Below are 27715 nucleotides of genomic sequence, written 5' to 3'. Positions count from 1 at the left end.
CCAGCTGCGCACCATTTACATCATGAGCTACCTAGCTATTCTTCACTTGGGTCCATCTCAAGAAGCTATACCTAAATACAGGCCTATAGCATACCCATCAGGCATGTCAACTCCTAAATTCCATGGCCTATGACTCAAAGTTGACACTTTGATTTTATTGATTTGTCTTTGATTTGAATCAGTTCTTATCACCATCTGAATTTTAAGAACTCTAGTATATTGAAGGAAAGGAGAAGTCATCCAAATATCTAAGAAAAAGCTAAAAACCTTTTAATGAAGAATAAAGCTAATTCACTGTAATAATTCAAGAAGTGATTAATTACTTAGATGAACATTTTAATTACACAAAAACAGAGAATGAACGTTTTTAGATACTAACTGACTCCAACTAAAATATTTATACTTACTGTACTTTGATTTAGAAGTTTTGCTTTGCTTTAAACAAAATTGCTATCCCAAAGACCAGTTAAAGAAGAGTACATCAATTGCTGTGCTGAACTAGTTCTTAAGTGAAAATGCATAAATTTTCATTTTAAGCTGGAACGTATGTTTTATTCCCTGAAACAGGAATAATGGAAACTTAATCTAAGCATTAACCTATGTTTATAGTATCTTTTCTCAGTTACCCACTGTTGAAACGGAAATGATCAATAGATTTGCCTCACCAAAGTAAGTTCTTTCAAGGTTGTTCTTATGCAAGTGAGTCCAGCAGAATAAGAAAGAGGATCAAGAAGATTGTTAAAATAGAAAGTGAAAAACAGCAATAAATTTGATTTTAAAGCATACTGTATGAAATAAGCTTTCAAAGAAGAGTATGAGATTGAAAAATAGTAACTTTTTAGATCATACTTGTATAAATCTTTAAATTCCCTTTGGCATCAAAAAATGAGGTACAACTGAAAGTACAGATAACAATTGAGTGTGAAGGTATATTATTCATTTTAAAATGCCTTGGTCAGATAAAAGCATTTTCTAATACGAGACCCAAAGCAAAAGTTACAAGGGCAGATGCTGAGTGGCTACTGAGCTGCATCTTGCATAGGCAACTCTACAGCCTGCCCCAGGACAAGCAGAAGTAAGGCCAATCGATCAGGATGAGAAGGCGCAGGAGGCTGGGGAATGCCAGAAAAGTGTCACTTCCCTACACTGATGTATAAATTATGCACAAAATAACTACTGTGATGCAAGTGATTTATACCAAGAATTAAAAACCCCTGTGGAGACTCATCATCTGTCAAGGAAAATGTTACTCACGGTGGTAACACAGTTCAGAACTCTAAGAGGCATTCGACACCAGCTCATCCAACTCCCGAACTATTAAGAGGAAAAAAGTAAGGCACCACAAGATATTCAGTGACTTGTCTTCAAATTATGTTTAATTCAAGTAACTGTATAACTGAACAGAAACTACAGAGAGTTCATTTTGGCCAAATATTGCCTTTTATTAATCAGTTTGAGATGCAAACACTCAAGAATATTGTAGAAAACCTGGATTAAATGAATCCTTTTAGAATTAAGAAATTATAACAATGCTTTGACCACAAAAACTTTGAAGTAAAGATAGCTGCTCCTTACTCCTCTTTACAGATCTAAATTAAAAGGATCCTCTAATGTGAAGATTATTTTCCTGGAGGTGATTTAGAAAATACAGGCCATAATTCTGGTTCTTAAGAGGAAAAAAAAATAATCTTTTATTACATTTGGATGGGATTTTATTTTTTAGGAATCACTGCTTGGCTGTGAGTAGTTGTTGCTTGCTGAATGTTATTCACACTTCCTCCCTCATAGCAAGCTCATGTGTAACACTCTTAACTTGTGGGATGGGTTGGAACACTTCATTCTAATCCAAGGGCCACAGGTCATTTTCAACCACAAATTCTTCCTCCCTAGGGAAGTGTCAAGGGATGTGGTCTTTCCCATCTCGTTTTCCTACAACCTCCTTTAGTCTAAAATAAAGTTTATGTCACTAATGACCAGGCCTAAAATGTTATAATGCCTTATCTGGCAATTAATGTCAAGAAATCTTTTCCAGAACAGCACCTTAGGAATTTCAATTGTCTAGTTACAATAAGGCATAATGAAAGAATAAATATTTTATAGGGCTGACAGGAAGAAATTTTCTCCTCAAGATTATTTTGGTAGCCTGGAGCAGGAGTTGACAAACGATTTTCTGTAAAGGGCCAGACAGCAAATATTTTAGGTTATGTGGGCCCCATGGTCTCTCTGAACTACTCAACTCTGCTGTTGCAGCATGAAACCAGCCAAAGAGTAGCACACAAATGAATGGATTTGGCTGTTTCAATAAAGCTTTATTTATAAAAACAGCAAGCCAAATTTGACCCATGGGGTGTATCTGCAACCCCTTAATCTAGAACTTGTAATGATTCAAGAGAGTTTGAAACAAAACAATTTAATTTTAATAAAACATATTATGGCTGTTAAATATAAATCGCTACATTTGGGGATACCTAGCTGATTCTCAGATAAATTGAGCGTATTTTAAAATCTTTTTAGGTTTTCCTGTTTACCCTTCTCTCTCTATTATACAAATTATAATGGAAATTTCTAAATTCATTAAAGAATGAGACAATTTCTATCAACTAATGAAAAGATTATGAGAACTGAGACTGCAAAACTTTGGCTTTTCAGTTTCATACTGAATTTGTGAAAATATAATAATTTTATTTTCTGGGTTTAACAAGATAGATCTTACAGAGGATTTTTTAATACTATCATTTAGAGCACCTATAAGAAAGGCACTTATAAGATAGTCACTGAAACAGATCCATTATTAATTTGAATAATTTTCCTGGTTGATCATTTCAAAAGCTCTCTTTGTTTGGATTTGATTACACTTAACCTTTGATTATTATTAGGACTTGGAGTAACAGTATAAGTACCATGTATCCAACTTAGTAAATAATTTAGGATGTGATTTCAGTGTAAATTATGATCCACATAATTAGTACATAGGTAGTATAGGTATAAGTAGCCCCTTTGTCCTAAGATGTTTAGACCAGATGAATATGAGTATTTACAAATTTCAGGGACATCACTATTTATTTGATACAATAAAACCCTGGTAAATGGCATTTAAAAGTAAAACATTTTCTCAGTATAATTCTAATTTTAATCCTAGTATAATTCTAATTCTACTTCTAGTATAATTGTAATACTCAAAATGACTGGATCACTGATTAAAAACTTGTTGATTGTAGATACCCAGAAAAAGCAATGTTATCCTCTGTGGTGATTTGTAATTCTACTGCATTTAATATTGTAGAATAAATTATAAGTTATTTGAAAAGTTAAGCATTTCAGATTTTTCATTCTGTTTCTCTGTCTTTTAAAAGTAAAAGACTGAAGGAAAAAGATGTAGAGAAAAGAGTCTTCATTTCAGTCTTTTAGTGAATTTGTTAAGGGTAAAATGATATCAAAGCAAAGATTGGTTAGAACAAAAGACATATAAAGACAGAAACTAACACAACATTAGACTTCTTCTTACAAAGATTTTGGAAAACTTCAAGAGGGGATGATTACTTCACAGACTGGAATGTAAGCCCAGTTGGCACCAAGGTCTACAGGGCTTTTGAGGTGTCTAATGTTGAAAATCTCAAGTTGACTCTCTAGTTAAAAAAAGCTGGAGAGGAGAAAGGAAAATTTTTGTTCTGGAAAAGTGTTCTTGTCTGATGCAAACAGAAATCCATCTTACAAAGGAAGGAGTAGAGATGAGTTGCCCTAATTTAGTCTTTTGGAAGCAGAAAAAAAGATTATGAATTTGCTAAAAAAACCCTTTTGGTTCTTCTAAATATTACTTTATAAGTTATGAGATGTCTTTTCTGTGTGTGTGTGAAAAATTTCCAAGACCCCAAAATTCATAAAAATTAACTTGAAACACTGAAATCCATTTTGGAAAAGAATCAGAGTGTAGAGAATCTTAATTTTTAAAAAGTTATATAAAAAAGAGATCTAGTAGTTGGTTGGTGCTTTCGTTTCAAATATTTTATCCACTTTCCTTTTTTACAGCTTTTCTGTTTGGAGAGATGGAAATATTCAAATATTAAAAGTATTCCACAATATGTATTATTTAAAAAACTCTCAAATCCCAAAGTGGTGGTAATAAACTTCCTATTAATATAGTGATTAAATCAGTTTTAATCTTCTGTGAATCTAGTAACAAGAATGGAACAAACTATTAGAATCATGTTGTAAACCTCAGAGGAAACAGAATGCCAAACGTTAATCTGAAAAGCACACTTTTAATTAGCAAAAAATAATGCTACTAGGCCTTTCTGTTTTTCTTCAATAATGTATATATATTGAGACCACACTCTAGCTGTTCTATTTTATTACATGTATTAACTCAGAGCTGTTCTGGAAGGCAGGTATTAAATTTATAGTTCTTAACATATAAAGGAACAAGCATAGAGAAGTGGAACTCTGGTGCACATAGAATGTAATATTGTCATGATTTTGTTGTTATTTAATGAACATTTCTAAACGTGATAACTAGTTTACGTAACATAAACAGATACTAATCCTTTAATATGATTGCAAGAACACAGATTAAATGGCAGAGTTCATTGTCAGTTCTCTTCAAGGGCTAATTTACCTCACACAGGGACCAGGTAACTCCTGTAAAGGCATTTCCTGCTCTCATTTTAATTGTTTCTTACAGCAGCCACAAGACTTCTTTTGAGAGGAAAGTAATACACGATTTTAAAGATTTTTTTTAAGAAAAAATTTCCATTTTGATCAAAGAAATATTCATCTAAGATACTCTTATGAATGGGTTTGTTATGTTACATAACTTCTCGTTCAAATTTAGTGCTCAAGTAAGAATTGGCCATATATTATTAAGAAAAGATGGTTAAAAAAGGATACATCCATAGGAGTTTGGGATTAACATATACACACTACTATATATAAAATAGATAACCAAAAGGACCTAGTGTAGCACAAGGAACTATACTCAATATTTTGTTATAACCTATAAGGGAAAAGAATCTGAAAAAGTATTTATAGTTATTTATATATATATATATAATTCATGTATAACTGAGTCACTTTGCTTCTACACCTGAAACAAACACAACATTGTAAATCAACTATACTTCCGTTTAAAAAAAGAACAAAAGGATACATCCACAAGACTCCTTGAATTTATTTCAAGTCTGTGTTCTTTCACTATCACAATTCCTGTGTGTATGTGGAAAGCATCTATAATTCCTTTCTTGTATGACTGCTTCTGAATTCGTTTATTTAATATAAACTCCTTGGGGATACATATAGAAATAGGAGTTTTCTGGGAACATATCACTTCCTGAAAAGTCAGTTGACTATATCTGGCTCAGAATTTTCTCTTCAGAAGGTTAATTTGTTTGGGTGAAACTGCTTTTAAAAACACCTTGAGATAACATGCCCAAAGATCTAATCCCATATGAAATGCTTCTGTGAGTGGTTAAGTTATCTGAAAAGCCTACTTAGCAATTTTTTACTCTGCTGACAAACTCTGCTTTGTTGAAACCTAATGGTAGTTACTGAGGGGTAAGAATTTCCTTTGTATCATACCAAACTTGGCTTCAAATTAAGGGTATGGAACTAAAGTGGCATCATGAGTTTGTATGACACTCCTGGTCTTCTACTTAACTGTCAACTGAAGAATAATCTTTTATTTGTCATTCTGACCAACAATTAATTGTGTCAAATGTCCTCATACACACTATGTTTTATTTATAATTTTATTATGCTATATTATATAATACTATATATTGTATAATATATAGTCTTTAAGTATGATACTTTATAACATGTTATACTAAACATATAAATGAGACATAAAATAGTGTGTGAGAAAATTCACCATATAATGTTATATAATATAATGTAATATAATATGCTTATTACAGAGATTACTAAGTCATCCTAAGTGTTTCTCATCTTGGATACTACTTAAGAAGAATAAAGATTTGTTGAAAAATCTACAAATTAAGCTATTAAGTCCATTATTTCCGGCTACTGCTCAGACTCACATATTAATAAAACCACATTGTACTGAAATGATGTTTATTTTGTAAAGCTTCTGAATTTTGTTTTTGAAATGGAACTATGGCAGAAGAGCCTTAATTTGATAACCGTAATAAAATCTATTAGAACCACAGTGGTGTTAACCCAGTCCGAAGGCCTAACGAGTGCATACAAATTTTGACAAATATTATAAGAAATAACAAACTTATGGCCAAAAAACGAAAAGTCTATAACTGTTTACTTTCTTCACAAGTGTAAAGTAAAATTGAAAATGCTATAGGTCATTTCTAGGAATCCAGCAAGAAATTATTCAGTGTGCTTTTTTTGTTGACAGATGGAATTTATGTTTATAGACATTAACTATTAGAATATATAATTATATCAGAAAAATAATCTTAGATGAAGATTCCTAAATTAGATGGCAAAGGACATTTTAAATATTTTAAAATTTCATGTCATTGTACCAAAGCCAATGCTTCAGTTTGTGGAAGCACAAGTTAAAACCCTTCAGGGGATACTTACCCTTTTCTGTTCCTTTACATACTCTATCAATTCATCTCTTGTTCTCTTCACTGCCTCTTCCACAGCCTTTTCACTTCGCTTTTGCTCTTCTATTATTGCTGCCTTAACAGTTTCCTGTTTGTGGGAGGATGAAAAAAGTCAGGGAGGTATGTGCTATGACATGTTTGTGCCCATTTTATATAAACTAAAAACCCTCTTCAGTGGGTTGAGCTCATTCTTTTCAAAGCATACCTTTAAACAGGAATAAGAACTTAACGAAATCTTTTGGGTTCTGTTAGAGATTCCACAGAATTCACTTTTCTAAACTGAGTGAGAGGGAAAAGAAATGGAGTAAGCCATTTATTGCAGGGAGCGCCTGACAGACTCCAATGGCTTCCTTACCAACCTTTCATTTGACGTTTACATGATTGATTGCTTTCCTGTACTTTGCACTGTCCACATAGGACTTCCAACTTGTGTTTATTCTTCCAAGAACACCCTAATGCTCTAGGCTGTTTTATTCACATTTAATTTTCCCATCATACAATAATCAAGTGTGGTCTGGGTGGTAAGATTTACAGCTAGTTTAGTTCTTCTGCCAGGTTAAGATGTTGAGAGCTGGACACCATGAATGAGAGGTAAGAATTCTACCTTGTGTGCTAATATATGAAATGAGAAATCTAGGGAAAAAATGATATTCCCCATTTTACTGAAATAGTCATCAAGAACCCTGAGAGAGTTCAAATTTTCAGATAAAGAGAAAGAAGGCTAAAATTCTGAAAAAGAAATGTAACACTTCTCAAAAACCAGGAAATATTTTCTGCTAAAATAGCATTTCATGGACGGGAAGAATGCAACAAACTTCTATAACTTCCATTTGTCTACAAAGGTACCATCCTTTTTTTGAACAGGCTATCAATTAGAAAATGCCTTGAAATTTCTCAGTTGTATTTCCCTTATTTTGTTATCCCTGAGGACCCTTCACTTTGTAGTGTATATATGTTTTTGTTTAGTTTTTCCTGATTAATTGCAGACACATATATATCAATATATACATATATATATACATAAAACCTAGAAAATATGAAGTAGTAAGAATTTTCTATTATGAATATATTTACTATAGAAAATTAGGAAATACATAAAAATATGAACACAAAACAAACACACACCCATACAAAATTGGGTATGAAGAGGATGGGTCTCAAACTGTACATACTATTTTCTAACTCTGGCATTTTTCATTTAAAATACATTTTGAATATTTTAAAGTAATTATATATTCTTTTATGATTTTATATTCCATTACTGGGATGTATAATAATTAATTTTACTAATATTTATTCATGGATATTTTGGTCGTTTTTAATAAAGCAGTGACAAGCATCCATATATGTAACTTTGTGGTGCATATTAGATACTTCCTTAATTTCAATTCATGAGGTAGAATCATGTTGCCCAAGGGATATAATTTTTGAGCTCTCTTACAGCTTTTGACATTTTGTACAATTTTTTCCCATAAGCAGCCCATGAGAATAGCTGTTTTCTTGCAACCTTGATTACATTTAGTCTCACCAGTTTTAAAATCTTTGCTTATTTAAGGGATAATCATATCTAACTTTATTCTGCATTTTAAAAGATTATGTGATATGCAGCATTTTTCATAGAAATATTAGCAATATACATATTAGTTCTTATCATTTGCTTGATTGTGTCCTCTTCCTACTTTAATATTGGTAAACTCATAATTTTTTGGATTCCCTCCCTAATATATAAAGTTAAGTCACAAATCTCAAAAGCACTATAGTAAGACTTTGACAATTGTTACTCTTTATTTTCTATCACTAAGTACATTAAGCTTTAGTTCCATTGATGAGATAATAAAATACAAAGTTGTTTCCATGATTTTCTGAAAAGATTAAAGTCAAAAAACTATAGTATTTTTTATGTTTAATTTTTTATTGAAGCATAGTTGATTTACAATGTTTCAGGTGTATACCCAAGTGATTCAGTTATATGTATATATATATATCTATTCTTTTTCAGATTCTTTTCCATTATGGGTTATTACAAGATATTGAATATAGTTCCCTGTTCTATACAGTAGGTCCTTATTGTTTATCTATTTTATATATAGTAGTGTGTATTTGTTAATCCCAAATTCCAAATTTATGCCTCCTCCCTGTCCCCTCTGGTAACCGCAAGTTTTCTATGTCTGTGAGTCTATTTCTGTTTTGTAAATAAGTTCATTTGTATCATTTTTTTAGATTCCACATATAAGCAATATCATATGGTATTTGTCTTTCTCTATTTGGCTTCATTTAATATGATAATCTCTAGGTCCATCTGTGTTACTGCAAATGGCATTATTTCATTTTTTTATGGCTGAGTAATATTCCACATATGTAGCACATCTTCTTTATCCATTCATCTGTCAATGGGCATTTAGGTTGCTTCCATGACCTGCCTATTGTAAATAGTGCTGCTACGAACACTGGGGTGCATGTATCTTTTCAAATTAGAGCTTTCTCTGGATATATGCCCAGGAGTGGGATTTCTGGATCATATGGTAACTCTTTTTAGTTTTTTAAGGAACCCTGCATACTGTTTTCCACAGTGGCTGCACCAATTTACATTGCCACCAACAGTGTAGGAGGGTTCCCTTTTCTCCACACCCTCTCCAGCATTTATTATTTGTAGACTTTGATAATGGCCATTCTGACTGGTGTGAGGTGATACGTCATTATGAAAAACTGTAGTAATTTTTGAAAAAAAAAATGAGGACAAAAAAAGACTATTTAAAATAAAAGCATCTACTATTATAATTTCTATTGGTTTCATACTTACTAATTTGGAATTCGAAAATTTTCAGATTTTATAAAGGCAAAAAGTAGTGCATATATTACTAAGCCCCCTGAAATAAAACACATTAATAGCTCTTCAGTGAAGGGTATGAATATTCACACTATGTGGGTAAATTAAAAGTATAAGTTTCACATTAGTTCAGGACAGGTTTTGCCAACAGCCAAGTTATAGAAATCCTTGGTTTTCAAGGGTTTTATAATTTTAAAACTACTGTAGACCTGGATTATTTGAATATAAAAGATAAATCCATATCATACTGAATATCAACCAGAATTTCTATCTAGTGAGGGTCATATAAGTAAATTTGACTAGATCTGTTTGGTTGAAGGCAAAAGGATCAATTTAAATAAAAGGGATATATCCAGAAAAAACATGAAGAGTTAGCTACTACGTTCTTCAGTTAACATTTTTTTTAGGGGGGAAGGGGCTGCGAGTTTACACTGTCTGCTCAGTCCACATTTTTGAGGACCCTCCTTTCCTAATTTTTGAGTTGAAGAAGAACATGTACCAAGAAAGTTTCCTTGATTCTCTCCTCCCCATTTGGGAGTTAGGTGACAGTCAAGGTTGTGAAATCCATACACACACTGTATATTTAAAATAGATAACCAATGAGTACCTACTGTATAGCACAGGGAGCTCTGCTCAATATTCTGTAATAACCTAAGTGGGAAAATAACTTGAAAAAGAATAGATACATGTATATGTATAACTGAATCACTTTGCTGTATACCTGAAACTAACACAACATTGTTAATCAACTATACTCCAATATAAAATAAAAATGAAAAAAAAAAGAATAAATACTACTTGTCAATAAATATCTTTGAATATCATACAGAAGTAAAGTTTAAGGGGCTTCCCTGGTGGCGCAGTGGTTGGGAGTCTGCCTGCCGATGCTGGGGACACAGGTTCGTGCCCCCGTCTGGGAAGATCCCACATGCCGCGGAGCGGCTGGGCCCGTGAGCCATGGCCGCTGAGCCTGCGCGTCCGGAGCCTGTGCTCCGCAACGGGAGAGGCCACAACAGTGAGAGGCCCGCATACCGCAAAAAAGTAGTTTAAGTCTTCCATTTTCTAACCAGCCCAAATTCTCAATTACTTAGAAATGATTAATGAATTTTGTGTGCATATTCAGGTGTGTGTAAATATCTGCCTGCATGTTTTGTTGAATTCCATGAATGAACTAAATTGTCCCTATGAGTCATGAGGGTTAGTCTAAAATAAAATATACCTCACAAGAGATGAAGACTTGACACCAATGAGTATATTCAAACAAGATAATTCTGAAAGAACATTTTCCGGAATATTTTAGTAATGGCCAAACCCCTGGGATGTGATATATTCTCTAGGGCAGGGTTTCTCAACCTTGGTACTACTGACAATTCCTTGCTGGGGGTGGAGGCGGGAGTCCTGTTATAAGCAGCATACTTGGCATCTGCTCACTGGATCCCCTCCAGGTGAGAAGCACTGCTCTAAAATAAACAGTTTGGAGGGAAAACTATCCATTTGCATATGTGTTATGGTTTGTTAAAATATATGTTAACACTTCTCATCATAAATATTTTTTTGTCTAAAAATAAAAAATGTGCAAGAAATCACATCCAAACGATTATATAACTAGTTTTTAAGTGTGGAAGAAAGAGTTCTACATACTTATTTTTAAAAAATGAATGACTGGGATCAGTTTCTATACTGTTACAATTAAATATGTCATGATGAATGTCATTGAGGGCTAAAAGCTTATATAACATTTTGTATAAGATTTAAAAATTTCTCCTCATTGCTTAAAAGTATAGTTATGCTTTAGTATCCATTAAATCCACCACACACTTCAGTAAAAATGGGATCGTGACTTAATAAACGGTCTGAGGTTGTTCTTTATCAGTGCGACGTAGTTAAGGATTGTAAACACAGTTAAATTATTTATGGGAAACAAATCACAGCAATCAATTTAATTTTGATCTTTGGGCAGTAAAACACAGTATCAAAGATTTTTCTAGGGCAATAGCGCACTTAATTTTTGTTTCTATACATGACATATGCATATTATCTAATTATGTATTATTTTAAAAGTTGCACGTAGTTGTGGAAATGTACCTTAGAAAATGAGTGTCTGAATCATAAGTAAAGTCAAGCTGCTGTATGCACTTCCTGTGCAGCAACAGTTAAAAAACTGAAGGGAGACTTCTACTCCTACATGAATTTACGAGCTCACACTACAGCTTCATCAGTGCTTTTCACACATTGATCCAACTGCAAATGGAATTTCCACATTTCAAAATCCATTCACTGGGCAACTGAGGAGCTTTCATCTAACTTTCAATTGGAAATAATTAATCTGCATTGTAATGATATGCCAAATGGAAAATATTAATAGAAGAACCTGATTCTATAGATGCTTCTCAGCTAATGAATATGCTCAATTAAAATCATATGCTCATGGACAGATATCAACATTTGCCAGTACCTATTTGTGTGAAAGACATTCTTAAAGATGAAATATGTAGTCTCATTACATATTAGCATTAATAAATGAGTATTTGTAACCATTTTTGATGATAGGGATACTTAATTGAACCACAATTAAGCAAAATGTTATCCTCCCCAAAGAGAATTCTATTCTTCTCACTAGTAGAGCTACACTATGAAAAATTATCCTTATTATCAATACTACATTTTGAATTTCATCAATAAAAAAAATTTGTGAATATCTGCTTTTTCTTGGGTTAACATAAACTCCTACATAATAGTATCAATTAAACCTCTTGGCCCATAAATGCCTGAAATATTTAATATCTGGCCCTTTACACAAAAAGCTTGCCAATCCCTGATTTAGCTCATAATTCTGTAAGTTGGCAATCTGAGCTGGGTTCAGCTGGACAGTTCTTTTGGTCTTGCCTGGGCTCTCCCATGTATCTGCAATCAACTGCTGGGTCTGATGTGGCCACTACTTCTAGGATGGCCTATGGTAGGATGGCTTGTTTCTCCTTCCTGTGGGCTCCCAGCTCCTGCAGACTAGCTCGGGATTTTTCACATAGCAGCTGGACAGAATTGTAAAAGAAGAGTGAAAGGTCTTTTAAGGGCTCTTAGATATGGGCTCAGAAATGATACAATGTTACTACTGCTACATTATATTGGCCTAAGCGTGTATGTATTAAACATTAACTCCAAAATTCTAATCTAATTATCTTCTCAATATATTCAAAGATATCAGGCATTCTATTATGTTTATTTTCTTGGAGACAAATCTCGTGGACATATCTCCAACCTGGATTGGTTGTTCTCTAGGTCTGCTACATAGCTGTCTATTCTGGGATTTCCCTCAGTCATTTTTCTAGGGGTTTCGCTACATCTCTCTTGAGCTGCTATCTTCAGCTTTCTAGATACCACTGGATCCTTTTTTACTGGTTTACTTCTTTGTTTTGATAGAGTACCTACTCCAGGAGATTCCTGAGAAAAGGCACATAAGAACTGTTTTGATATCACCTTTGTCTTGAAAATGCTTTCATTCTACCCTCACACTTAATTTATAGTTTGGCTAAGTGTGAATTTCTAGGTTGGAAATCTGTTCAGTTTTCAAGGTTATTGACGAGTCTGATTACATTCGGATTCCCCATCATTTGCACAAAATTTTTCTCTCTTATGAGAACATTTGTTAATTTTCTTTACCTTTGTTTTTCAAAAATTTAACAACAAACTTAGTTACAGGCCTACCTAGAAACTCATATCTTACAATCTAGAAAATCATGTCTTTCAGTTCTGCAAGATTTACTTTAATACTACTACTATTATTATTATATTGTTTCCTGCATTCTATTTTCTGCTTTTTTTATTATTATTTCTCAAAATCCTATTATTCAGCTAATGAACCTCCTGAACTGACTGCCATATTTCCTGGTCTTTTCACTCCTATTTTCCATTTCTTCAATGGAATAAAATTTTTAATACAATTTTTATATTTTAATAAAATTTTTATACAATTTTCTCTGGAAGACTTCTATCACTTCATCTTCTGACTCTTGTTTTTTTAAACATTCTACTGTATTTTGTTTCTAATCCTTTTATTTGACTTAAAAAAAAAGCATCCTCTTCCTTTCATAGATGCAAAATCTTCTCTTACTCTTGAGGAAATTAATAAGTTTTTTAAACTCTTCATATATCCACAGAATGTTTTATTTTCTGTTTTTCATGGGAAATTATCTGTTCATGCTTGACTATTTGCTCATGTTTAAAGAGTAGAGTACTAAAATGCTGAGTAACATCTCTGTGCTTGCAGTTGTGGTTTATGGACTGTGATCTTAATAGCAGAGCAATCTGGCTGGGTTGTTTCCTTGGGGCAATTTCTGATACCAATACATTTAAGTCTTTTATCTTGGGCTGACTAGATTCCTCAGAAAAGAATCTTCCAATTTCCTGTCTGGTTGTCAGCATTCTGAGAGCTGTGATGGGAAAAATGGCTAAGGTTCTCAATAAGCAGCTTAAACCTTTTCACCTTGCTGTCCTCCCAACCCCATTTCATTACAGCATCTATACCTTCAGCTGTGCTTGGTGATCCCTGGTCTAGAGACCCTCTATTTCTCTCTTTTTTTTCCAGAGAACTAATCCCAGTTTTCTGCCAGAATTGGCAGAGAATAAGTGGGGATCTAACTGTTTATTAAACAGACCTCCAAACTTTCCTTCTATTCGAAGCTTCCTCTTCATTTTCACTTCTAGAGATATCTGGTGACACCAATGAGTAAGCCTTTGGGAGTTTCTACAATGTACACTGTATACTGTACGTTGGTCTTCTCAGTCATCTCCACTTCTCATTTAGGGCTCCATTTCAGAGTTTTTATTTCAGTGAGGTTTTAGAAGGGAGTAGGTAAAACTGCTCTTTTTAACTAGATATGTGTTAGAAAAAATTATGAAACTTTTTTACTTTGAAATAATTTTAGATTTACCGAAAACTTGCAACGATAGTACAAGGGTTTTCATATTCCCTTAATCCAGCTTCTTCTCCTATTAACATCTTACATAATTACGGTACATTTATCAAGCTAAGAAATAGTATCATACAGTAATATTAAACAGATTACAGATTTTATTTGTATTACATCAGTTTTTCCAATAATGCCTTTTTTCTGTTCCATGATTAAACCAGGGCAGAACATTGCATTCAGACATCATGTCTCATTAGTCTCCTCCAATCTGTGGTAGTTTCTCAGTCTTCCTTATTATATTGACACTGTTGAAGAATACTTTTCAGGTATTTGGATTTGCCTTTTTTTTCCTTATGATTAGACTGGGGTTATGAATTTTGGAGAAGAATACCATAAAGGTGAAGAATGCCTCTCATTGTATCATATCGGGGCAACATGGCATTAAACATAATTTATCACTGGCAATGTTAACTTTGGTCATTTGGTTAAAGGGCTATCTGCCAGGTGTCTCTAACATAAAGCTAACATTTTTTCCCTTTCTATAATCTGTTCATTAGATATGAACAACTAAGTCCAGTCAACACTCAAGGGGAGGGAAACTGGACTCCATCTACTGGGAGGGGAGTATTTACATTTATTTTTTAGAGAAAAATGAATATTTTTAAACTACAGATACAGTTTCTTCTGCAGCTACAGAACTATTTAGCATTTCTAATTCTTCTTGCATCAGTTCTGGGATTTATATTTTTCTTGGTACTCTTTCATTTCATCTAAGCTTTATAGTTGATTGGTATTGTTATTTATATTGCTATATCATCTCTAAAATTTTTATAGGATCTAAATTATCCTAAATAAAGATTCATCCCTCTGATAATGTTCATTGATAACATTCCTCTTTCGTCCATTAATCTTGTGAAAGATTTGTGAATTTTATGTCTTTAAAAAATGACAGTTTAGTATTTGTAAACTTCCTAATCTATGTCATGCATTTCTGTCATAACCTTTATTATTGTTTTCCTTCTATCTTCTTTGGATTATTCTATTCTTTCTTATCTAACTTCCTTAATAAATTGGAAGTGTTATTAGCTCATTATTTTGCAGTCTTTTCTACTTTCTAATTTAAATATTTAAGGCTATGATTTTCCTCTGAAGTAACACTATAGATGCTTCTCACAGCTTTTTAAGTAAATAACTATTTTATAAATGACTGCAATCTTTTTCCTTTGTGCTTAGCTTTCTTTATAAATTTCATACACAGTGAAATGCACAAACTTTAAGTGTTATCACTCAGTGGATATTTACATACATATACACCCATTTACTCACTACCCAGATCAAGAAAAAGAACAATTAAATGCCACACAAAGTTCTCTCATGCTTCTCCCCATCATAGACAACCACTATTGTAATTTCTATTCCCATGGGTTACTTTTTCTTGTCCTTAAAGGTCATAAAATTTGAATCACACCATATTTATGCTTTTGTGACCAAATTTTATTCAACACAAAATTTTTGAGATTCATCCATATTGTAGAGTGTATCATTAGTTTGTCTTTTAATTTTGGTGTAGTGTTCCAAACAATACACCACAATTTATTAATCCATTCTACCAATAACGGATATTTGGAGAGTTTCCGTTTGGGATTATTATGAAGAAAGCTCATTTTATCATTCCTTTACACATCTTTTAGTGGGCATAAGCATTAATTTCTGTTGAGTGCATACATAATTGTGGAAATGGTGGGTGCCAGAGTATACATGTGTTGAGCTACTTAGTAAATACGGCCACACACTTTTAAAAAGTAGGCAAATTTACACTCCCACCAAAAAAGCACTAGAGGTCCAACTGATCCACATCATTGTCAGTACTCGGTATTTTGTCAGTCCCTTTAATTATATCCATACCCAGGGCAGTGGTATACTGGTATCTCTTTGTGATTTTAATTCATATTTCCAGCATGAATAATGATATTGAGCACCTTTTCATATGCTTATTGGCCATTTTTACATGTTGTTTTGTAAGGGCCCTTATTCCTAGGTTGTGGCTTTATTCTGAACAGTAAGGCCTTTCAGGGATTCTCAAATGAAAGTTTTTATCAAAACACTTCTACCTTTGCAAGACTTAACTTACAACCCTTACTTCCCCAAAGTACCTGGTCAGCTCTTTAGCCTCTCAGCTGTTCTTTTTTGTTGCTGGATTTTAAGAGTCTTGCACTCTGCATATGCAATTTAGGATTTGGCCAAGGACTTGGGGGTAATTGGAACACAGATTTTTGTTGTTCTCAGAGTTTGTTCTGAAAATATGCCTCTTGGCAGGCATGAACTCTGCCTCCTGCCTCGTTGGCGCTGTAAGACTTTTTATGCTTTTCAGTTTTAATTCTGCATGCTGCCAAATACAAAACGCTTTTAAGACTGAATGCAGGGAGGAGCTTAGAGATGGCGGAAGAGTAAGACGCGGAGATCACCTTCCTCTCCACAAATACGTCAGAAAAATATCTACATCTGGAACAGCTCCTACAGAACACCTACTGAACGCTGGCAGAAGACCTCAGACCTCCCAAAAGGCAAGAAACTCCCCACGTACCTGGGTAGGGCAAAAGAAAAAAGAGACAAAATAATAGGGACGGGACCTGCACCAGTGGGAGGGAGCTGTGAAGGAGGAAGGGTCTCCACACACTAGGAAGCCACTTCACGGGCAGAGGCTGCGGGTGGCAGAAGGGGAAAGCTTCAGAGCCATGGAGGAGAGTGCAGCAAGAGGGGTGTGGAGGGCAAAGCGGAGAGATGCCCGCACAGAGGATCGGTGCCAATAGGCACTCACCAGCCCGAGAGGCTTGTCTGCTCACCCGCTAGGGCGGGCAGGGCTGGGAGCTGAGGCTCGGGCTTCGGTCGGAGCGCCGGGAGAGGACTGGCGGCGTGAACACAGCCTGAAGGGGGTTAGCGCACCACGGCTACCCGGGAGGGAGTCCGGGAAAAAGTCCGGAGCTGCCGAAGAGACAAGAGACTTTTTCTTGCCTCTTTGTTTCCTGTTGCGCGAGGAGAGGGTATTAAGAGCGCTGCTTAAAGGAGCTCCAGAGACGGGCGCGAGCCGCAGCTATCAGCGCGGACACAGCAGAGGCGGGCATGAAATGCTGAGGCTGCTGCTGCCGCCACCAAGAAGCCTGTGTGCGAGCACAGGTCACTGTCCACACCTCCCCTCTCAGGAGCCTGGGCAGCCCGTCATACCCATGGTCCCCTGATCCAGGGACAACCTCCCTGGGAGAACACACAGCGCGCCTCAGGCTGGTGCAACGTCATGCTGGCCTCTGCCGCCGCAGGCTCACCCCGCATCTGTACCCCTCCTTCCCACCACCCTGAGTGAGCCAGAGCCCCCGAAGCAGCTGCTCCTTTAACCCCGTCCTGAGCGAAGAACAGACGCCCTCAGGCGACCTACACGCAGAGGCGGGTCCAAATCCAAAGCTGAACCCCGGGAGCTGTGCCAACAAAGAAGAGAAAGGGAAATCTCTCCCAGCAGCCTCAGGAGCAGTGGATTAAATCTCCACAATCAACTTGATGTACCCTGCATCTGTGGAACACCTGAATAGGACAACGAAATATCCCAAATTGAGGAGGTGGACTTTGGAAACAAAGATATATATATATATTTTTTTCCGTTTTTCTCTTTTTGTGTGTATGTGTATGCTTCTGTGTGTGATTTTGTCTGTATAGCTTTGCTTTTACCATTTGTCCTAGGGTCCTGTCTGTACGCTTTTCTTTTACTTTTTAAAATTATTTTCTTAAATTATTTTTTATTTTAATAACTTTATTTTAATTTTACTTTATTTTCTTTTTTTCTTTTAACATCTTTATTGAGGTATAATTGCTTTACATTGTTGTGTTAGTTTCTGCTGTATAACAAAGTGAATCAGCTATATGTATACATATATCCCCATATCCCCTCCTTCTTGGGTCTCCCTCCCACCCTCCTTATCCCACCCCTCTAGGTGGTCACAAAGCACCGAGCTGATCTCCCTGTGCTATGCAACTGCTTCCCACTAGCTATCTATTTTACATTTGGTAGTGTATATACGTCAATGCTACTCTCTCACTTCATCCCAGATTACTCTTCCCCGCCCCGTGTCCTCAAGTCCATTCTCTAAGTCTGTGTCTTTATTCCAGTCCTGCCTTAGGTTCATCAGAATCATTTTTTTTTTTTTAGATTCCATATACTTGTGTTAGCATACGGTATCTGTTTTTCTCTTTCTGACTTACTTCACTCTGTATGACAGACTCTAGGTCCATCCACCTCACTACAAATAACTGACTTTCGTTTCTTTTTATGGCTGAGTAATACTCCATTGTATATATGTGCCACATCTTAATCCATTCATCTGTCGATGGACACATTTTATTTTATCCTCTTTCTTTCTTTCTCTTTCTTTCTTTCTTTCTTTCTTCCTTCCTTCCTTCCTTCCTTCTTCCTTCCTTCCTACCTTCCTTTCTTTCCTTCCTTCCTACCTTCCTTTCTTTCCTTCTATTTTTTCTCTCGTTTATTCTGAGCTGTGTGGATGAAAAGCTCTTGGTGCTCCAGCCAGGCATCAGGGCTGTGCCTCTGAGGTGGGAGAGCCAAGTTCAGGACACTGGTCCACAAGAGACCTCCCAGCTCTACGTAATATAAAACGGCAAAAATCTCCCAGAGATCTCCAACTCAACGCCAAGACCCAGCTTCACTCAACGACCAGCAAGCTACAGTGCATGACACCCTATGCCAAACAACTAGCAAGACAGGAATACAACCCCATCCATTATCAGAGAGGTTGCTGAAAATCATAAGAAGGCCACAGACACTCCAAAACACACCACCACACGTGGACCTGCCCACCAGAAAGACAAGATCCAGCCTCATCCAACAGAACAGAGGCACTAGTCCCCTCCACCAGGAAGCCTACACAACTCAATGAACCAACCTTAGCCACTGCGGACAGACACCAAAAACAACGGGAACTACGAACCTGCAGCGTGAAAAAAGGAGACCCCAAACACAGTAAGTTAAGCAAAATGAGTAGACAGAGAAACACACAGCAGATGAAGGAGCAAGGTAAAACCCACCAGACCTAACAAATGAAGAGGATATAGGCAGTCTACCTGAAAAAGAATTCGGAATAATGATAGTAAATATGATCCAAAATCTTGGAAATAGAATGGAGAAAATTCAAGAAACGTTTAACAAGGACCTAGGAGAACTAAAGAGCAAACAAACAATCATTAACAACACAATAAATGAAATTAAAAATACTCTAGAAGGGATCAATAGCAGAATAACTGAGGCAGAAGAATGGATAAGTGACCTGGAATATAAAAGAGTGGAAATAACTACTGCAGAGTAGAATACAGAAAAAAGAAAGAAAAGAACTGAGGACAGTCTCAGAGACCTCTGGGACAACATTAAAAGCACCACATTTGAATTATAGGGGTCTCAGAAGAAGAAGAGAAAAAGAAACGGATGGAGAAAATATTTGAAGAGATTATAGTTGAAAACTACCCTAATATGGGAAAGGAAATAGTTAATCAAGTCCAGGAAGCACAGAGAATCCCATACAGGATAAATCCAAGGAGAAACACACCAAGACACATATTAATCAAACTATCAAAAACTAAATACAAAGAAAAAATATTAAAAGCAGCAAGGGAAAAACAACATAACACACAAGGGAATTCCCATAAGGTTAGCAGCTGATCTTTCAGCAGAAACTCTGCAAGCCAGAAGGGAGTGGCAGGACGTATTTAAAGTGATGAAGGAGAAAAACCTACAACCAAGATTACTCTACCCAGCAAGGATCTCATTCAGATTTGATGGAGAAATTAAAAGCTTTACAGACAAGCAAAAGCTGAGAGAATTCAGCACCACCAAACCAGCTTTAAAACAAATGCTAAAGGAACTTCTCTAGGCAGGAAAGACAAGAGAAGGAAAACACCTACAATAACAAACCCAAAACAATTAAGAAAATGGGAATAGGAACATACATATCGATATCTACCTTAAATGTTAAGTGGATTAAATGCTCCAACCAAAAGACACAGACTGGCTGAATGGATACAAAAACAAGACCCATATAGATGCTGTCTAAAAGGGATGCACTTCAGACCTAGGGACACATATAGACTGAAAGTGAGGGGATGGAAAAAGATATTCCATGCAAATGGAAATCAAAAGAAAGTGGAAGTAGCAATTCTCATATCAGAGAAAATAGACTTTAAAATAGACTGTTAAAAGAGACAAAGAAGGACACTACACAATGATCATGGGATCGATCCAAGAAGAAGATATAACAATTGTAAATATTTATGCACCCAACATAGGAGCACCTCAATACATAAGGCAAATGCTAACAGCCATAAAAAGGAAAATCAAAAGTAACACAATCATGATAGGGGACTTTAACACCCAACTTTCACGAATGGAGAGATCATCCAAAATGAAAATAAATAAGGAAACACAAGCTTTAAATGATACATTAAACAAGATGGACTTAATTGATATTTATAGGACATTCCACCAAAAACGACAGAATACACATTCTTCTCAAGTGCTCATGGAACATTCTCCAGGATAGATCATATCTGGGATCACAAATCAAGCCTTGGTAAATTTAAGAAAATTGAAATCGTATCAAGTATCTTTTCTGACTACAACGCTGTAAGACTAGATATCAACTACAGGAAAAGCTCTGTAAAAAATACAAACAAATGGAAGGTAAACAATACACAACTTAATAATCAAGAGATCACTGAAGAAATCAAACAGGAAATCAAAAAATATCTAGAAGCAAATGACAATGAAAACATGACGACCCAAAACCTATGGGATGCAACAAAAGCAGTTCTAAGAGGGAAGTTTATAGCAATACAATCCTACCTGAAGAAACAAGAAACATCTCAAATAAACAACCTAACCTTACATCGAAAGCAGTTAGGGAAAAAAGAATAAAAAAATCCCAAAGTTAGCAGAAGTAAAGAAATCATAAAGATCAGATCAGAAATGAATGAAAAAGAAATGAAAGAAATGATAGCAAAGATCAATAAAACTAAAACCTGGTTCCTTGAGAAGATAAACAAAATTGATAAACCATTAGCCAGACTCATCAAGAAAAAAAGGGAGAAGACTCAAATCAATAGAATTAGAAATGAAAAAGGAGAAGTAACAACTGACACTGCAGAAATACAAAGGATCATGAGAGATTACTACAACCCTATGCCAATGAAAAGGACAACCTGGAAGAAATGGACAAATTCTCAGAAATGCACAACCTTCCGAGACTGAACCAGGAAGAAATATAAAATATGAACAGACCAATCACAAGCACTGAAACTGAATCTGTGATTAAAAATCTACCAAAAAACAAAAGCCCAGGACCAGATGGCTTCACAGGTGAATTCTATCAACATTTAGAGAAGAACTAACACCTATCATTCTCCAACTCTTCCAAAATATAGCAGAGGGAGGAACACTCCCAAACTCATTCTATGAGGCCACCATCACCCTCATACCAAAACCATACAAAGATGTCACAAAGAAAGAAAACTACAGGCCAATTATCACTGATGAACACAGATGCAAAAATCGTCAACAAAATATTAGCAAACAGAATCCAACAGCACATTAGAAGGATCATACACCATGATCAAGTGGGGTTTATCCCAGGAATCCAAGGTTTCCTCAATATACGCAAATCAATCAATGTGATACACCATATTAACAAATTGAAGGAGAAAAACCATATGATCATCTCAATCGATGCAGAGAAAGCTTTGAACAAAATTTAACACCCATTTATGATAAAAACCCTGCAGAAAGGAGGCATAGAGGGAACTTTCCTCAACATAATAAAGGCCATATATGACAAACCCACAGCCAACATCATCCTCAATGGTGAAAAAATGAAAGCATTTCCACTAAGATCAGGAACAAGACAAGGTTGCCCGCTCTCACCACTATTATTCAACATAGTTTGGGAAGTTTTAGCCACAGCAATCAGAGAAGAAAAAGAAATAAAAGGAATCCAAATCGGAAAAGAAGAAGTAAAGCTGTCACTGTTTGCAGATGACATGATACTATACATAGAGAATCCTAAAGATGCTACCAGAAAACTACTAGAGCTAATCAATGAATTTGGTAAAGTAGCAGGATACAAAATTAATGCACAGGAATTTCTAGCATTCCTATACACTAAAGATGAAAAATCTGAAAGTGAAATTAAGAAAACACTCCCATTTACCACTGCAAAAAAAGAATAAAATATCTAGGAATAAACCTATCTAAGGAGACAAAAGACCTGTATGCAGAAAATTGTAAGACACTGATGAAAGAAATTAAGGATGATACAAATAGATGGAGAGATATACCATGTTCTTGGATTGGAAGAATCAACATTGTGAAAATGACTCTACTACCCAAAGCAATCTACAGATTCAATGCAATCCCTATCAAACTATCACTGTTATTTTTCACAGAAGTGGAACAAAAATTTTCACAATTTGTATGGAAACACAAAGGACTCCGAATAACCAAAGAAATCTTGAGAAAGAACAATGGAGCTGGAGGAATCAAGCTCCCTGACTTCTGACTATATTACAAAGCTACAGTAATCAAGACAGTATGGTACTGGCACAAAAACAGAAATACAGATCAATGGAACAGGATAGAAAGCCCAGAGATAGACCCACGCACATATGGCACCTTATCTTTGATAAAGGAGCCAAGAATATACAGTGGAGAAAAGACAGCCTCTTCAATAAGTGGTGCTGGGAAAACTGGACAGGTACATGTAAAAGAATGAAATTGGAACACTCCCTAACACCATACACAAAAATAAGCTGAAAATTGATTAAAGACCTAAATGTAAGGCCAGAAACTATCAAACTCTTAGAGGAAAACATAGGCAGAACACTCTATGACATAAATCACAGCAAGATCCTTTTTGACCCACCTCCTAGAGAAATGGAAATAAAAACAAAAATAAACAAATAGGACCTAATGAAACTTAAAAGCTTTTGCACAGCAAAGGAAACCATAAACAAGACCAAAAGACAACCCTCAGAATGGGAGAAAATAGTTGCAAACAAAGCAACTGACAAAGGATTACTCTTGAAAACATACAAGCAACTCATGCAGCTCAATATCAAAAAAACAACCCAATCCAAAAATGGGCAGAAGACCTAAATAGACATTTCTCCAAAGAAGATATACAGATTGCCAACAAACACATGAAAGAATGCTCAACACCATTACTCAACAGAGAAATGCAAATCAAAACTACAATGAGATATCATCTCACACCGGTCAGAATGGCCATCATCAAAAAATCTACAAACAATAAATGCTGGAGAGGGTGTGGAGAAAAGGGAACCCTCTTGCACTGTTGGTGGGAATGTAAATTGATACAGCCACTATGGAGAACAGTATGGAGGTTCCTTAAAAAACTAAAAATAGAACTACCATACAACCCAGCAATCCCACTACTGGGCATATACCATGAGAAAACCATAATTCAAAAAGAGTTATGTACCAAAATGTTCATTGCAGCTCTGTTTACAATAGCCAGGACACGGAAGCAACCTAATTGTCCATCAGCAGATGAATGGATAAGGAAGATGTGGCATATATATACAATGGAATATTACTCAGCCATAAAAAGAAAGGAAAATGAGTTATTTGTAGTGAGGTGGATGGACCCAGAGTCTGTCATACAGAGTGATGTAAGTCAGAAGGAGAAAAACAAATACCGTATGCTAACACATATATATGGAATCTAAGAAAAAAAAAAAGGTCATGAAGATCCTAGAGGCAAGACGGGAATAAAGACACAGACCTCCTAGAGAATGGACTTCAGGATATGGGGAGGGGGAAGGGTAAGCTGTGATAAAGTGAGAGAGTAGCATGGACATACATACACTACCAAACGTACAGCAGATAGCTAGTGGGAAGCAGCTGCATAGCACAGGGAGATCAGCTCAGTGTTTTGTGACCACCTATCTAGAGGGGTGGGATAGGGAGGGTGGGAGGGAGGGAGACGCAAGAGGAAAGAGATATGGGAACATATGTATATGTATAACTGATTCACTTTGTTTTAAAGCAGAAACCAACAGGCCATTGTAAAGCAATTATACTCCAATAAAGATGTCAAAAAAAAAAAAAGACTGAATGCAAAGTTCGCCTCGCATGTTTCCATTTTCTCAAGCATTGTATCTCATCCAATCCCATCTACATTAATTGTTTTACAATGACAGTGCCTTCAGAATGTTACTTTATATATTTTGTGCCACGTTTATGGTTGGTTTTGGTGAAATAGTTCCATACGAGTTATGCTGTGATGAGTAGAGTAAGAAGCTCCACTCAGTAAACTTTAAAGTCCAACATTATCTATTTCATTCCTAGATGCTATCTTTCGTTCTTTTAAATATATATATGGTTGTTTTTTTCATCATCTCTTTTTCCTGACTCATATAAGAGATTTACAAATTAAAGATTGTTTTCCCCTTAAACCAGTCTATAAAATTTTAAATTCTACACATTCTGATACATTTGTTCATGTTATCATTCAACATTTTTTTTCTCCTCTCATATAATACTTTGTTGTGGATGCTAATATCAGTGCACAAAGGATTCGTTAAAAGTCTGTAGTAGTGTTGTAAAACAACTGATGCTGAAACTTGTGAAACACAGATATTAACATATATTAATGGATCTCAACTACACCTGATTAAGATATAATGTACAGTGGGATATAATGGTTCTCAATCACACCTGGGTTAGAAAAATGTACAGAATATAAAGCTGATAAAATAGAGGAAAACTAAAAATACTTAAATATTCTTAAATATATCCCACAAATATAATATGAAAAGAATGGTGATTTACTATTTGAAAATGAAGTTATTAGCAATAAATGATATAACCAAGGAACTGTGGACTACTTAAACCTTGCTAGGTTGGTAAAATATGTTTTTCGTTTACTCACTATTATTCAGAACAGGATTACACCAAAAATGCTCAATTTTTGGTTGTCTTCCCCAGATACAGGGTTACTAAATTAGTTATCAGAATGAAATTTTATCAGTTACTAAAATTTCAAGCCTTAGAGACATATTTGATTTCATATCCTATTTCCAGTCACCAGGTTAAGTCTTCTTCCCTCCAAAATGTCTGTCTTTCCTTTGCCATTTCAACTGCTATCACTTGGGCTAGGCTGCCTCTTTTGGCATGTCAAGTATTCCAGCAACCTCCAGAGAGTATTCTTAAATCCAGACTCTCCCATGCTTCAGTATATCACATTTAAGGCGGCCATGTTAATCTTCCATATCAACGGCATTCTATTTCTGATAATATTAAATGTGAATTTGGCTATTTAACTTAAAGGTTCTCATAATCTGCTCAAGCATATCAACTCCAACTTTGTTTTATGTTGCTTTCCCAATAAACATATTCAAGTTTTGTCAAGTTGCTATCCACCATCCACTATGCTTATTTCCCTTCTTTGAGCATTCAAATGCCTCAACCAAATGTGCTTTGTCATAGCTCATTCTGCCTCACATTAGAATAATTTATGGATTTGACATATTCCCTAGTTTATTGTAAGATCTTTGAAGACAGTGACAAAGTCTCATTCATGTTTGTAACCTCTGCAGAAATGACCATTCTGTCATGCACGTAGTTGAGTATTCAATTTGCGTTCCCTGGATATGCTATGCCGCCACCTTGGAAGGATTTCCCCTTATCCTTCTCCTCTGATAACCATGCCTACTCCTCCTTCTGCACAATTCAGTTGAAGCATCATCATCTCTAGGAGGCTTCCTTTAAATGGTCCAGATCTTCCACATCTCCTCACAGAGTGGGTGGATCTAGTACCCTTTGTTTGTGCTTTCAAAGACCACTCTATATTTTATCTCTCAAAGTATTCCCAAACTCAGAATTGTCAAAATACTTTGCATGTCTATCTTACCAACTTGACAGTCTTTTGAAATCAGGGATTATAATTATTACAGTTCATATTCTTTATGACTAGCACTCTAATATAGTATCTGGTACAGAGCAGAGATGCATAATTCATCATCAGTGAATGAGTGAATTTGTTTCTCCAATTCAAAGAAAATCTACTTAAGGGTAGGGGCTATAACTTACATTTCTTGTGTCCTCCAGAGCATCTGTATACGCACCAGGTTAAAGCTTCCCAGGCTTTCTCAGTTCATGATCCCTTGCTGTCTCGGTAATTTTTTTCATGTTGCTCTCTAGGCCAAAGGAAATATCTAAATTGTTCCATTTATTAATGGAACATACCTTTGTAGCCATTTGAAAAGATACCACAAAATGGAAAGAAAAATACTTTTATTTCATTCTTAACCATAGTTACTTATTCATGGGAATTTTGTACATGCTAGGCATTGTACAACTTCTTAAATCTTGGCTTAAGATTGGACAATAACACTTCCATTTCCTATTCCACATTGATAATTGCATCGCACTTGCTTTTTATCACAGCAATCCCCAAAATCCAAGTTCACTAAAATATGATATAATAGAAAGGGATATAAGACAAATTAGTATTGACAAGCTAGTAGTTTACCTGGTTTCCAAGAGATCTCAAGCATCTCTATGTTGCCCTCTAATATTTAAAATATCCTGCAGCTTCTTGTGAGGTCACTGCAGCCCAGGGCACCCTGATGTGGTTTAGAAACTACAGCCTGAAGTAATTACAGCAACTATCCATTCACTCACTGTTTATTATGCATGGTATTATGCTAGGTGTTAAAACTACAAAGGTGATTAAGATGGTAGTAATAATAACAGTAATAAAAATAGTATTGACAACAGTAGTGGTCATCTCAGTTACAACACATCCTACTTTCAGGCAATATGCTAAGTAAGTTAAATGAATTTATGTTGGGTTATAAACTCATTAATAGTACTTAAAATTAAGGATTCCATGACCTAATAGAGATCTGTGTGAAGGACAGCAGAGTTAAGCAAAATATAATATAAATGGTATTAAAAATAAAAAAAGCAATGATATTTGGTGTTTAAAGTAACAAAACCTATGTGTATTTTCACTTAATCCCCAGAACCATTTTGAAAGGCAGGTATACCCTGAGGTTTAAAGCAGTAAAGCTACTTAACTAACATTATATGTTTAAAAAGTGTTAATGTAAAAATTTTAAAGAGATTTTACAGTAATTATTTCTGAAAGAGAACTTTCAATGATTAAATGAAAAGAATGGTAGATTTGGGGCATGTTAGTAACTGGGTATAATTCTGCGGGGTTGGTAATTAACATGTACCTATGATGACACAGGAATAGAGAGATCCTAGAACAAAAAAATGACAGTAGAAATTACATTCTCAATACCTAAATTCTTCAATCTCCTACCTAATCCAT

The 27715-nt window shown here is 35.3% G+C and overlaps 1 protein-coding gene across 8 annotated transcripts in view; it reads right to left on the bottom strand.

Annotated features, from left to right (window-relative positions):
* The window catches only part of CCDC91 (coiled-coil domain containing 91), a 405594-nt gene that overhangs the window by 77987 nt on the left and 299892 nt on the right, over nt 1-27715 (bottom strand). For 6 of the 8 annotated variants that reach the window (XM_029206060.1, XM_029206066.1, XM_029206061.1 and 3 more), the window contains one exon: nt 6550-6663. In XM_029206060.1, the coding sequence (XP_029061893.1) occupies nt 6550-6663 (114 nt within the window). Of the gene's footprint in view, nt 1-4641; nt 4693-6492; nt 6664-26463; nt 26571-27715 lie in introns of those variants that run through there. The other 2 variants (XM_029206063.1, XR_003791182.1) reach the window with 2 other exon arrangements.

Source organism: Monodon monoceros, unplaced genomic scaffold (assembly GCF_005190385.1).
Source record: "Monodon monoceros isolate NGI ecotype Baffin Bay Population unplaced genomic scaffold, NGI_Narwhal_1 Super_Scaffold_6, whole genome shotgun sequence".
In the NCBI taxonomy this organism is placed as follows: domain Eukaryota; kingdom Metazoa; phylum Chordata; class Mammalia; order Artiodactyla; family Monodontidae; genus Monodon; species Monodon monoceros.
The sequence above is the reverse complement of the archived record's forward strand: the minus strand, read 5'-3'. Positions and strand labels throughout refer to the sequence as shown.